Below are 15000 nucleotides of genomic sequence, written 5' to 3'. Positions count from 1 at the left end.
GTCGGTGAAACTCTAAGATCAAATGGAAACTACAAGCACTGCAAGTTTTACCATCGCCTCCCCTGCCCTTGAAAAATAACAGCAGCAGCAGCAAGCACTGAAAATGGAATATTTCATCAGAGCATTTGGAAGAATTTGAATTTTCATAACGATAATGTATAGAAGCGTATGTTGCTATTGTTATTGTTGTAACAGTGGCTGTCGATGTTGATCTTGCTATTTGTGTACTTAATTGAGGAATGTGTTAATTGGCTACTTATATGAGACTTTATCGTAACTGCATCTGATAGCCATCGCGTGTCCATTGATGAGTGAGGCCAATACAGAATCCCACTCCTCCTCATTCTGGCTCGTGAATTATAATATTGTGCGGATAACTTCTGACAGAATCAAAGTTTTGAACTTGAAATAGCCTTTGCCTCATCTTGCACCACAACGAGGTTCACACCCAAAAGCTTCAAAGTTCCTTCCATTTTTTGTAATATTGCAGGGAGGCAGTCAGTGATTAATAAAATTTACGCCGATAATAATAATAATAGTTTTAATAATGGTAGGTAAGAGTATAATAACAAAGAAAACAAGGGAAGCGGCAAGAAACCATCAGATCTACACGTGGCAGTCCTTGTATGTAACTTTCCTATTTCTACCTTTCATTACCTCCCATAATCTTCTTTTAACGCTCGCTCAATGACTCGGCACTAAGAACATGATTATTTAGTAGTAGTAGTAGTAGTAGTAGTAATAATAGTAGTTGTAGTAGTAGCAGTAGAAGTAGTAGTAACAGTAGTAGTAGTAGTAGTAGTAGTAGTAGTAACAGTAGTAGAAGTAGTAGTAGTAACAGTAGTAGTAGTAGTAGTAGTAGTAATAGTAGTAGTAGTAGTAGTAGTAACAGTAGTAGTAGTAGTAGTAGTAGTAGTAACAGTAGTAGTAGTAGTAGTAACAGTAATAGAAGTAGTAGTAGTAGTAGTAGTAGTAGTAGTAGTAGTAGTAGTAGTAGTGGTTTTCTTGTTATTGTTGTTGTTTTGTTGTTGTTGTGGTAGGAATAAGAAAGCCAATATAACAAAAAAAAAAAGAGAAGATGAAACAATAAAAGAAAGTCCAGCTATTTCACAGCAACGTAAGAGAAAGTAACACATACTCGTAATGATTCAATTTGACAAACTATTAAAGAAGAAAACATATTTGAAGAGACGGTGAATTTAGACAAGAGAGAAGAAAAACATGTAAAAGGAAGGAAAGTAGAGCGGTAAAAGGGAGGAGAAAGAAGGAAGAAGAGGCGGAAATGAAGGAAAAAGGAAAACAGAGTAAATAGACACGAGGAGAAAGAGGAAGGGAGGAAGGGAGGGAGGGAGAGAAGAGATGGAGGAAAGGGAGGTAAAATGGGGGGTGGAGACAAGGGAGGGAAATGCAGGTTGTGGGGCTGCCGCTTCCTTCCCTCCCACATCCCACATTCCAACCCTTGCCCTCCTGTGTGTGTGTGTGTGTGTGTGTGTGTGTGTGTGTGTGTGTGTGTGTGTGTGTGTGTGTGTGTGTTATGTATACGATTTATCTTTATTTTATCTCTTTGCTAGTGAGAGAGAGAGAGAGAGAGAGAGAGAGAGAGAGAGAGAGGCGCAAAACCTGACACCACCTTTGTCTAAGGTTTGTTCTCACAATCTTAATAGAAGTTTCACACATTTTTATATGCAGTACGACACCACTACCAACTCTCTCTCTCTCTCTCTCTCTCTCTCTCTCTCTCTCTCTCTCTCTCTCTCTCTCTCTCTCTCTCTCTCTCTCTCTCTCTCTGCCCGGAAGTAGAGTGACGAATTAACATTGGTGGGAAGCTGTAGTGATGGGCGGTCATCTCTCTCTCTCTCTCTCTCTCTCTCTCTCTCTCTCTCTCTCTCTCTCTCTCTCTCTGCTTGATACTTAACACCAAGCACTGACCAAATTAAGACCAGATTTTAGCTAATGATTCTCTCTCTCTCTCTCTCTCTCTCTCTCTCTCTCTCTCTCTCGACACACACACACATACACACATACACACACAACGGGATAACAAGAGCGGAATAACAAACGGCTCTTAATCAGCGACAATAACACGTTACCGAGATAGGCAGCGCGGGGCGGAACCAAACTGTTGTTGTTGTTGTTGTTGTTGTTGTTTGGTGGTGGTGGTGGTGGTGGTGGTGGTGAACCGAACCTCATCTCGTGAACATTCTCTTTGAAACATCGTCTCCTTCTACTTACTTGTGGTTCTCCTCCTCCTCCTTCTCCCCTTCCTCCTCCTCCTCCTATTCTCCTTCAATCATCAATCAATTTCCTCTTGTCTTCGTTTTACATTCACCTACCAACTGTTCCTCACAATTCCTCTTCCTCTTTCTCCTTCTCCTCCTCCTCCTTCTTTTCCTCCTCCTCGTTCTCCTTCTTCTTATTCCTCCTACAGGTACTCCTACTCCTACACTCATTCATAAACTCCTCTACTTTGTCTTCCTAGTCTTCCTCCTCCTCCTCCTCCTCCTCCTCCTCCTTAAATTTCATCTTCTACCTCTTCTCCCATTGCTCTTCCTCCAGTCACCTCTCAACACCATTAGATTCCCCTCCTCCTTCATCTCGTCCTCCTCCTCCTCCTCCTCCTCCTCCACGCCGCGCTGAACAGGAGTAATGGACAAAAAGCGCATTAGTGTAGTGGTACTGTAGAGGTAATGGCCGTGAATGGTGATGATGGTGTGGGTAGATGTAAATAGAGGAGGATGAGGGGCGGTGAAGAGGAGACAGAGGATGCACCGTATAAAAAAGAGATTACTGAAGATGTAGCGACCGTGAAAAATGATGGTGGTGATGGTGATGGTGAGGTAGAAGTAGTAGTTATATTAGTAGTAGTTGTTGTAGTAGTTGTTGTTGTTGTTGGAGAAAGAGGAGGAGGAAGAGGAGGAGGTTGAGTAGAGGAAGCATATATATAAAACCAGGAATATTTACGGTATTATAAAGATGCAACCAAGAGGAAATAGAATAGAGGAAAATATAATATGAAGAGAGAATGACACAACGGAATATTATATGAACACACGTAACACACACACACACACACACACACACACACACACACACACACAGGGAAACAATGATAGCAGACGTGAATGATGAAACTAGTAAATAAAGAGTATAATGAAGATACATAAACAGAATATAGACAGATAAACAAACAATTGCGTCCTGCTAAGCTTGTAGTACGTGACAATGATGATAATGGCAAACAATGACTCTAGGAATTCCAACAAGAACAATATCGTCATTTGCATACAGCTTCAATAAAAACAGGAATGTATGTTAAGGTGAGGCATTGTGGGTGAGTTAACATGTTTCTCGACCATAACGTGATGATGGTGACAGTGACAGGCTTGTGATGATGATGATGATGGTGGTGGTGATGGTGATGATGATGATGATGAATATGTAAAGTCGTAGCTATGATAAAGTATGTATTTACAAACGTGACATTGATGAGGGGACAAATGCGCGTCTGTTGTAACATATTACACACACACACACACACACACACACACACACACACACACACACACACACACACACACACACACACACACACATGAACATTTCCCTCCTCATGTATTCCTATCCCCTACCTTTCCTCCTCCTCCTCCTCCTCCTCCTCCTCCTCCTCCTCCTCCTCCTCCTCCTTCTCTGTCTCTTCTTCCTCTCAACATGTCGTCCTCCTCCTCCCTCCTCCTCCTCCTCCTCCTCCTCCTCCTCCTCCTCCTCCTCCTCTGTCTACCAGCACCTTTCCCTCCACCCCAACATCCACTCCCACCTCAATTCCCAATGCGTAACTCCTTCCAACCCTCCTCCTCCTCCTCCTCCTCCAACCCTCCTCCTCCTCCTCCTCATCTCTCCCTCGTCCTCAACTTCCTCCCTATCCTCCCCTTCCCCTCCTCCTCCATTCCTGCCTCAGGTACCATTTATTTTCTCCCCCCTTTCCTCCTCGGTCTTCTTCTCCTCCTCCCGTTTACCTCCTCCTCCTCCTCCTCCTCCTCCTCCTCCTCCTCCTCCTGTGGTCGACATAACTAAAACTGACATTTATTCTTTTGTTTTGTATTTTAACTACATGTGGTCGTTCTCAAGGTCACACAACGGGAGAGAGAGAGAGAGAGAGAGAGAGAGAGAGAGAGAGAGATGTACGTTTATATCCTGCTTAACCTTGAAAATGTTTGTGGGGTAAAGGATGTAAGTACGTAGGAGGAGAAGGAAATGTAAGAGGAAGGAGGAATAATAATGATAATTTATGAAAGGATGAACGAAGAGAAGGAGAAAGAAGGAACTCGGGGGAACGTGAAGGAAGAATGAGGCGAAAACATGAACGAAAAGAGGAAAGAGAAGGAACTCAAGGGAACGTAAAGGAAGAATGAGGCACAGTACTAATTGTTGGTCCCTATTATAAAGTACACTGTGTAATCGTTAGTAAAAGATGAAGGGTAGCTAAGGTGAAGGGTAGCTAAGGTGAGGGTAGCTAAGGCGAACATGAAGGAGTGGAAGGAAAGGAGAGAGAATACAGAGGAAATGCAAGAAAGACTGATTTTAATGAGGAAGATAATAGTTAAAAAATAGTAGCAAGACTTAAAAGAGTAGGAAAGAGAGAAGGTGAAGGAAGAAGAGGAGAAAGGAAAAAGACGAGGAAAGAGAAGAGGTGGAGGAAGAAGGGAAGGAGGGAGGAAAAAGAAGAGGTGAAGGAAGAAGAGGAGGAGGAGGAGGAAATATCTAAACGCTCTTAAATTACGAAGTATTTTAAAGAACACGGAGTGAAATGAAAATAATATTTGATGAGAAGCTTCTGAGTTGAAACAAAATTGTAGGCTTGAAAATTATGCCCCATTCTTCCTTTGTTTTTTTGTATTGTACTTGTCGTAGAAATTGTCTGCACCTTTCATTGTTTTCCTGGTGTTATGTGTCATTGAGTATGTATAGTTATGCATACAAGTGCCCTTTTTTGGCGGGTTTTATCTATGCAATGCCATGCGTGTGAATGTAAATTTTGAATGTCAATAACAAAGAGAGGAAGTCGACGGTTCTCTTCCACAACTCGTCCCAAAGCCTCGACTTCGTACCATAACAAGCGCCACCGACCAGGACTTACACCTCCCCACTGGCCAGCCTTCCGTGACGTCAGGACCACCGAACGCTCCAATTGGCCCGCGACTCAGGGTGGGGGCGCTGGAAACGCTCTGATTGGCCTATTTTTGCGTGACGAGTGCACGCTTAGGTCGCCGCCACATGGCTCGGTAATCACTACTTTTCCTGCTTGTTATTCACTTTTTTTCATCGTTTTATTGAATGGCCACAAAAACACGGAGAGATAAGTGTGATTGACACCAAATTTCACTCTGAATGGCTGAAGGTCTGAACGCTCGTTTGTTTACGTCTAATTAAGTGATTTTTACATTTCTGTTAACCCCTTGAGTACCATGACGCGTTTCTATATTCATTCTGGCTACTATTTAGTGATTTTATACAGGTTCAGAAACTTATGAGGAGGATTAAAATAGTGAAGACGGTAGACATTAATCTTCTGACCTCCATAGACCCTTCCTAATGTCAATAAAATGGTCTAATCGTATACAAATCTCAAGGTAAAATGTGTCCCAGTACTGAAGGGATTAACAGGTTTATATGTTTATTTACTGACTGATTAACTGACAGATTGACAGATTATATACGATTAATGTGTATGAATTTATTCCTTCTTTTATGTGTTTTATTTATTTTTTTTTTTTTTCAAAGTAAGTATTGATTTACATGTGGAATTGTTGATATTTCTGCTACACTTGTCTTATACCGAGTCGTGTGTGGCATGAGTTTCAAAAAAGTAACTTATTTTCTTGCCTATGAGAAAAAAAAAAAAAACGCCAGCGAGAGAAATACAAAAGGGAATCAGTAAAGCGAAAAGAGAAGAAAAGAAAGAAGAAAAAAAAAAGATGTCAAAAAAGATGGGAGGGAGAAGATAGAGGGTGGGAAGGCAGGGGGAGAAAGGAAGCGAGATGCACAGGTGAAAGAAAGGAAGAATGACATGAAAAGGTGATAATGCAGTAGATAAGCAAATTAGTAAACAAATTAATTGATGAATGCCCGAAAAAAATTGATAAATGAGTAACTGTATCTATTTACTTGTCTATTTTTTTCAGTTTATCTATCTATCCATCTATCTCTACTTATATACATGGGGGGGAGAGAGAGAGAGAGAGAGAGAGAGAGAGAGAGAGAGAGAGAGAGAGAGAGAGAGGAGGTGATTTAGAAGAATGTAAGAAATGTTAATGTGTGTACAACAATGCGGATTTGAGGAAAGAAAACAGGAAACAATTGCAAGCAAGTGATGGAAAACGGGGCCGGGGGTGAAGACTCTCTCTCTCTCTCTCTCTCTCTCTCTCTCTCTCTCTCTCTCTCTCTCTCTCTCTCTCTCTCATTTTTTATCTATCCACGATATTTTGTCTATTTATTTATTTATTCCGTCATTATTTTATTGTTTACTTGATTCATATACTTCATTTTCTTATTTTTTCTTATTTTTTCTTTTCTTTCTTCTTTCCTTTCTTTTACTTCTCTCTTGTTTTTTTCTGTATATTTTTATCTTCTTTTCATCCTTCCTCCCTTCCTTCCTCTTTCTTTATCCATCAATCTTTTCCTCAGTACATTTTTCTTTTTATCTTCCTTCATTCACGTTTTTTCTTCTTCTTTCCTTATTTCACTTATTAATTTAATACTTCTCTCCTTCCTTCCTTCCTTCCTTCCTTCCTTCTTTCCTTTCTTCCTTAATCCTTTCTCTCCTTTCTTCCATCCTTCTTTTCATCCTTGATCCTTTCCTTTCTTATTTTCTTTCTTTCCTTTTCATTCTCTTCATTCTATTTTCCTTGTGTTTATTCACCATTTCCTTCTATTTTCTTTTCTTTATTTGTTTTTCTTTTGTGTTTCTTTGTTCCTTCATCCTTTTCCTTTCTTATTTTCCTTCTTTTCCTTTTCATTCTCTTCATTCTAATTTTTTTGTCTTTATTTACCATATCCTCCTATTTTCTTTTTATTTATTTGTTTTTCTTTGTCTTCTTCCTTTCTTCCATCCTTAATCCTTTCCTTTCTTATTTTCCTTTTTTTTCATTCTCATCACTTCCTTTTCCTTGTTTTTATTTCCTATTTCCTTCTGTTTTCTTTTCTTTCTTTGTCTTTTTTATAGATATTTACTTTCTAGAGAGAGAGAGAGAGAGAGAGAGGAGGTATTGGGAGGGGGAGAGGAGAAGAGGGGAAAGGGGTCCAGAAAGCGTGTCATGTCTCTCTCCCCGGGGTCAAGAGGTCACGCACCCCAGGTCACGTAAAGGGGGGAAGGGGTAAGGGGGGCGCAGCTCCCTCAAATTTACGCTGATTAGTTTGAATTGTTGTTGTCTTGATGTTTTTATTTGTTTTTAGTTCTCATTTTTCTTTGTTTTCTTTGTCTTTTTTTTTTCTCTTTCGTTTGTGGGGTTTTTTTCATTTCATCTTTTTTTTATTTATGTTCGTTTGTTCTTCGGTTTTTTTTTTTTTCTCTCTCTCTCTTTCTTCTTCTTGTTCTTCGTATTTTTCTTCTCGTATTGTTTTATCTTGTTGCATTTGTCTTCACTGTTTTGTTTTGTTCTTACCTCAGTTTCTCTTCGTTTTTATTTCGTTTCGTTTCGGTCTTTAGTTCTTCTCTTTTTCCCTCGTTTTTCTTTTTGTTTTCTCTCTCTTTTTATCGTTTTGTCGTTTAATATTCCATGATCAGCTTGATTGCCTTTCACATGTTGATTCTTGGCATTCATTTCATTAGCCATTGTTACTTTCACTGCCACCACTTCTGTCACTATCACCACTATTATACCACCACAGCCACCAGTATTAACGTATCACTATCCCTCCTCACCACCACTATCACCACTACTAACATCACCCCTACCACATAATTTTAACACAGTCATTCACCATCTTCTATTCCCCGGGGCCTTTTCACCACTACCATATCACCACAGTCACCGGTATCACTATCCCGTCACTCCACCGCTCACCACCACCACCACCGCTATCATCACTTAATTTTCACCATTATCATCATCACAATTGTCAGTCACTCGTTTGGTTTTATCTTGCGAAACACTTGAGTGAATTTACTGTTAATGTGGTGTCTTATTATTATCATTATTATTATTACTGTTACTATTGTTGTTATTATTATTAGAATTCTTGTTCCGCTCTAGTAATTGCGAGGAAAACTTTAATTTCTATCACATACCCAAAAAAATTTAGATTATATTATTTTCTCCAATGTAATGTTAATATTCTCTCTCTCTCTCTCTCTCTCTCTCTCTCTCTCTCTCTCTCTCTCTCTCTCTCTCTCTCTCTCTCTCTCTCTCTCCTATTCCTATTTTCACTCATTTACATTCCTAGTTTTATTTTCAATTTTATTTTCATTCTCATGTTCCCATTCCCATATTCTCGTTCACATTCTGATGCTCTCATTCTCAAACCCTCATTCGTTTATCATTCTTAAGTTCACATCCTTGTATTCTCATTGTCATTATTTCACAACAGCCTGAGCCAATCTTTCACGCAATCAGTCAATCAGCCAATCAATCAATCAATCAGTGAGTCTATCTGTGTATCTGTGTGTCTGTTCATTTATCTCTGTCTTTCTATCTATCTATCTTTCCTTATCTGCCTAAATGATTGCCCGTCTATCTATCCATCTATCTTTCTATCTACTCTAATCTGCGTACCTATTTGTCTGCCTATCTGTTTGTGTTTATCCATCTATTTCCCTATCAAACTAAATTACTGCCTACCTGTTTTTCTGTCTGCCATTCTTTATATATACCTACCTACCTATCTATATCTTTCTATCTACCTGCTTATCTATCTATATCTTTCTATCCATCTACCTATCTACTAAAATTATCTACCCACTTATCTAACTACTTACCTACATATCTTCTTACCTCTCTGCCTATATCACTCTCTAACCAGCACTGCCTCTCTCCTCCTCCTGCAGGTGTCCACATCGAGAGCGTCAACACCCACGGCCAAACGCCACTCTTTTGCGCTTCCTTTGGTGGAGACAACGAGGTGGTGGCTCTCCTGCTGCGCCTAGGAGCCAACCCGAACAGGCGGTGCGGCGGGAAGGGCTCCACTCCTGTCCACGCCGCCTCCTACAGGGGATCAAGGCGGGTGTTGAGACTTCTGGTAGAGGCCGGCGGGGATCTCACCTTCAGGGACTATGAGAATCAGACGCCAAAGTAAGTGTGTGTGTGTGTGTGTGTGTGTGTGTGTGTGTGTGTGTGTGTGTGTGTGTGTGTGTGTGGCGCGTTATAGTAAATTAAGTACTTAACAATTGTACTACCATGTGTTGAAATTTCTGTGGTTTCATCATTACTTTGTCTCACTTGCATTTAGTACATTAAAATCACAGTTTGGTTAGTTTATTTTGGTGTTTCAATCTTTATTGTTATTTTGGTTCTTTAGGTAAGCGTTTCACTGCGCCAGAATTAATGCATGACATATTAGTAAGCATCTGTGAGAAAGAAAGTGGTATTAAAAAGAACAGATTTTGTAATTTCTACACTGTTTAAAGCTTAAGAGATGGCAGTGGAGTAAGTAAAGATGTCTCAGTGATTCATTAGCGATTTAGGAAAGCCGCGCCCGAAGCAAGACAAGGAAAGATGTATAGGGAGGCGGTGGCATAGTGGATAAGGTGGTGAGCGTGGGATCGGGCAGATGTATACGCGTAGGTTCGAATCCCACCACGTACAGCTTTAAACACTTTGCCATTTGTCGAGTGGTTTAAAGTTACCTACATATCACCATGATACCCAGGTTCTAGGTGGTTACACTCAAGATGAGCTTGGGCGGTGATATGGGCCCTAATATGGGTACCACTATAAATAAAATTGCCTGCGCCACTAATGAGCGGAAGCTGAACAGCGCTTCCCATACACTCTTCAAGTGTGCCTACAGGCGCTATAGGCCTTACCGTAAAAAAAAAGAAAAAAAAAGTCAAAAATCAGTCAAAGAGTTAAATTTGAAACATTTCTCTTTTTAAACCTTTCATTCTAATATTATTGGTATTCTTATGTAATGTATTTCTACGCCATATGACCTTAGTTGTTGTTGTTGTTTTGGACATTATTACTTCACTTCACTTCAATTTCTACTCTGTTTAAATCTTAAGAGATGGCTGTGCAGTAAGTAAAGATGTCTCAGAGTGATTGATTAGCGATTTAGGAAAGATGTAGAAACGCACCATCGAAGCAAGACAAGGGAAGATGTAAATGCCAAAAAAGCAGTCAAAGAATTAGATTTTTTTCAACCTCTCATTTTAATATTATTGGTTTTCTTATGTAATGTATTTCTGTGCCATTTGACCTTAATTGTTGTTGTTGTTTTAATTACTACTTGACTTCACTTCACTTCATCACTCCTTAGGTTCACTATCTTATCAGGCACAGGTAAAGGCACATGATTTTCAGTGAAAGTAAGAATAGAGAGGAAGGGAAGAGACCTGAGAGGGAGAAGGAAGTGGGTGAATTAAAGAAAGAAAAACAGGATATAAACGTAACGGAGGGAGGAAGGAGAGATAAGAAGAGAGAATTAAAAGCAAGAACAAAAACACGGAGGAGGAGAACAGCCATAAAAGACAAGGACAAACCGGTAAACAGACACACAGACAGACGAAAGCAAACCGAGAGAGAAATAGGAAGCAAAGTGAAATTCAGACAGTAAAATGCTGAGAAAGTTGTGTGAAATGTGAAAGAGGAAAATTAATATAAACGTGTGAAGGAAAAAGTTGGGAAATTTAAGTTTCAAGGAACGATAAAAACTGAAAATAAGCGACTGAGAGAGAAACAGATGTGACTTAAGAGAAACAGCGGAAAAGAAAAGGAGGAGGAGGAGAGAAACAGGTGGAAAGAAAAGGAGGAGGAGGAGGAGGAGGAAGAAGAGGAGGAGGAAGAGGAGGAGGAGGAGGTTATAGCGGAAAAAGAAATGTATCAATATTAAGAAAAAGAATACGAGAGAGAGAGAGAGAGAGAGAGAGAGAGAGAGAGAGAGAGAGAGAGAGAGAGAGAGAGAGAACACGCTAACGAATCGGAAAATTAATTGAGCTGAACAAGAAGTCAAGGGAAAACACAAAGGAAGTGAACAATTACAGGTGAGACTGAAAGAAAACCACAAAATAGGGAAAACATAATAAATTGCGCCAGAAAAAGGCAGAGAGAGAGAGAGAGAGAGAGAGAGAGAGAGAGAGTAAACTTCTTAACAAAATATGACGTGACACTTTAGCACATTACGTTACCGATAGATTATGAGCGATTTAAAGATTCATAGTTTTGACGAACTCTCACTCTTAGGATATGAACATTAGTGAGTCTGCTCAGGTACAGGTGATGACTCGAGACGCACCATGAGACTGTTGCATGGGTGTGGCGAAACTGAAGCTCTTGTAGAAGTGTTGAACGAAATGCGTGAACTGAATGACTGTGGCACTTTCTGCGAGGATTTGCGTCAAGAAAAGACCTTCATCTGTCACACAGCAGGCATGTAAGCGGTTCTGTTTGATGGAGCCTGACGAGAAAAATAATCGCAGCGTGATTCACCTGAAAGTTAAGGAAATGAAGTTGAAGACTAATCTTTCTCAAGACTGACAACTAAGAATTTTCTATTAATGTAATGAGGAACAAAACAAAGAAGGTTAGCTTTTTAAAGGAAATGCTACCTGCAACCTGCTTCTATATCGGCTTTTCTCGATTCCCGGAAAAGTGGGAGTGTGAGGAGGATGCAATCACTCACTATTATTATTGTTTGAAAAGTATATGATGGAATATTGTTACCCTAAGAACCAAATGTTTGTTTGTTAAAATGTCTTTTGTTTGTATTATTTGTTTGATTGTTCTAATTCAAGCAAAGATCTTGGTGTTTCTAAGCAGTTTTATGGATTGAATAAGAGCTGTAAGAATACACCAATATATAATTTTATGTAAACAAAAAAGTAGGAAGAGGAGATAGGCATGTCGATTTGTTAGGAGTAAAAATAGAGAGGTAGAACAGTTTGGGAACCGGTGTTTTAAAAATGTTGCTGCGATCAGGGAATGGTTCACCTTTTGCACCAGCCTCCTCTAATGACTAGTTTTTTTTCACTCTTGTGTATCTTTCCTGTTTTCTCTTTCCGAATCTATTGCAATGTTGATCTTCACTTTTTATCTGTATCTTTTCAAGTAATCATCTAGGTGTGTACTTTTTCATTAGTGTGAAACTTTAGGCGTTGATGAAATGGATGTACTCTTATCCATACAAGATTTTATATACATTCATGGCAATCAGCGAATTCTGTCGTACATTTGATATTCCTCTTCACAAACGTATTTTCATGCATTTTTTTTCTATATTCAGCATTACAAACCACAACTTTATCCTGAAACTCTTCCTCCTTAACTCCCAGTATATTACACATTGCTGTACTTTTCTTTCATTTCACCTCTTTCTTCCATTCTTCTGTATCCTGATCGGGACAGTGATTTAGTGTTTCTTCGTTCACACTTCCGTTCTTCCCATGACTTGAACTGTTCAAGGAGTGGAATATCAAAATTAGACTGGACGTTAGATTTGAAACTGTTACTTAACGCTTTTTATTTGGTGGCAGTTCAGCGGACTTTTATACTGAGGTCATTCTCACTCACTTGTGCGTGTAAAAACCAATCTTATCTAAACCTGTAACTTCGATATCGCTTCAAAATTAAACTAAAACATGTACGTACGTCAATATCTCTTCCTAGCAATGTTTCTTAAGACAGTAAAAACATTCATCCATATACCTGTGTACAAATATTAGTTTAGATTCGATTTGTTGATATAAAATCCTTTGTTGATATGAAATTCTTTATCACCATCTTGTGCCGTTACTTCTTGGAGCAACTAAGCAATCTGTCAATAACGAAGTAACATACAACACTTAACGTCCATTGTGTTTAGCGTTCTCCCTCACTCTAGAGCCTTCTTATCTATTGAGAATCTATAATTTCTTCAGTTTTGTTTTACGATTGTCAGCTAAGAAAGGAAAAATAGTAAAAGAAAATGAGTATTGCTTATAATTAGACTACGGACCATTGCAGTAACCCCCTTCCCATTCACAACATCTTAGCCATACATAATTAATGGCATGGGAGTTAAAATCACCCCGTTATAAAGTTACCATTGAGAGAGAGAGAGAGAGAGAGAGAGAGAGAGAGAGAGAGAGAGAGAAACTACACCTCCACTTGCCTTAATTAGCAAAACCACCACCAACTTCTTTCCTTACTACCTGTCTATCTCAGTCTGTCCGTTCGCCCGTGTGTGTGTGTGTGTGTGTGTGTGTGTGTGTGTGTGTGTGTGTGTGTGTGTATATGTGTGTGTGTTTCCGTTCCTCCAGTTAACGTGACCTAACCGACCCTTTCAGTACACGCGCATTCCAATACAGGTCACACCCACCTATTCCCCCTCCTCCTCCTCCTCCTCCTCCTCCTCCTCCTCCTCCTCCTCCTCCTCCTCCTCCTCCTCCTCTTCCTTCTCCAGCATCCGAGCAGGTGAGGGAGCGTCGTGCCCTTAGGGGTAATTACAGGTGACCTTGACCTCCTCCTCCTCCTCCTCCTCCTCCTCCTCCTCCTCCTCCTCCGTGGTGCTTCCGGGACTTGATGCTCCGGTAAATAGTTAAGGACCAATATAATTTTTTTTCTTATGTTTGTATTATTTTTTATTTGGTGTCTTTGTTTGTGCGTGTCCGTCTTTGTTGTCTGTGTGTCTGTGTGTCTTTGTTGTCTGTGTGTCTGTGTGTCTGTTGTCTGTGTGTCTGTGTGTCTTTCCGCTTGTGTTTGAATTTGTTTAGGTTGTGTCTTCTGTTCTCTCTCTCTCTCTCTCTCTCTCTCTCTCTCTCTCTCTCTCTCTCTCTCTCTCTCTCTCTCTCTCTCTCTCTCTCTCTCTCTCTCTCTCTGTGTGTGTGTGTGTGTGTGTGTGTGTGTGTGTGTGTGTGTGTGTGTGTGTGTGTGTGTGTGTGTGTGTGTGTGTGTGTGTGTGTGTGTGTGTGTGTGTGTGTGTGTGTGTACGCCGCGCTGAAGGCTCGCATAGCTCAGGGCGATAGCGTGTTGTTACTGATCTGAGAGGAACGCCCCCCCAACAACAACAACAACAACAACAACAACAACAACAACAACAACTACAATAATAGCAACAACTACAATAATAACAACAACAACAACAATAACAACTACTACAATAACAGCAGCAGCAGCAGCAGCACCAACAACAACAACAACAACAACAACAACAACATCAACATCAACAACAACAACAACAACATTAATAACAATAACAATAACAACTACTGCAATAACAACAATAATAACAACTATTACAATAACAACAACAATAACAACAACAATAACAACTACTACAATAATAACAACAGTAACAACAACAGTAATAACAACAATAACAACATCAACTATTACTACTACTACTACTACTACTACTACTACTACTACTACTATTACTGCTGCTGCTGTTGCTGCTGCTGCTATAATTATAATAACAGCAACAACAACAAACAGCAAATAACAATAGAAACAATAATAATAACAACAACAGCAGCAGCAGCAACAAACAACAACAATAGCAAGAACAACAACAACAACAACAACAATAACAATGACAAAAACAACAACAACAAAAATGGCACCTAAAAACACATTTCCTTAAAAAAATCTAATACCACAAAACAACAGCTCTACATATATCGTTCAACTATTCTCCTTCCTTTCCTCTTTTGAATGGACGTAAAGTAAAAATGACCACCTTACACTCATCCACCTCTGTGTTTGCAATGGTTGGAAGTGGCAAGAAGTGTTCCTCGGCTCGCAAGAAGTGAAAGACATGACGTGACGAGCGCCGCCTTACGTGTGACCTTAACATGATGCAAAAATGATTTCA

General features: G+C 39.8%; 1 protein-coding gene across 4 annotated transcripts in view; it reads left to right on the top strand.

Annotated features, from left to right (window-relative positions):
* Positions 1–15000, top strand: part of LOC123520440 — a 132617-nt gene that overhangs the window by 89520 nt on the left and 28097 nt on the right. For all 4 annotated transcript variants that reach the window (XM_045282646.1, XM_045282648.1, XM_045282645.1 and 1 more), the window contains exon 3: positions 9041–9284. In XM_045282646.1, coding sequence (XP_045138581.1) covers positions 9041–9284 — 244 coding nt within the window. The remainder of the gene's footprint in view (positions 1–9040; positions 9285–15000) is intronic.

Source organism: Portunus trituberculatus, chromosome 47, assembly GCF_017591435.1.
Source record: "Portunus trituberculatus isolate SZX2019 chromosome 47, ASM1759143v1, whole genome shotgun sequence".
NCBI lineage: Eukaryota > Metazoa > Arthropoda > Malacostraca > Decapoda > Portunidae > Portunus > Portunus trituberculatus.
This window is presented reverse-complemented; position numbering and strand designations above follow the sequence as displayed.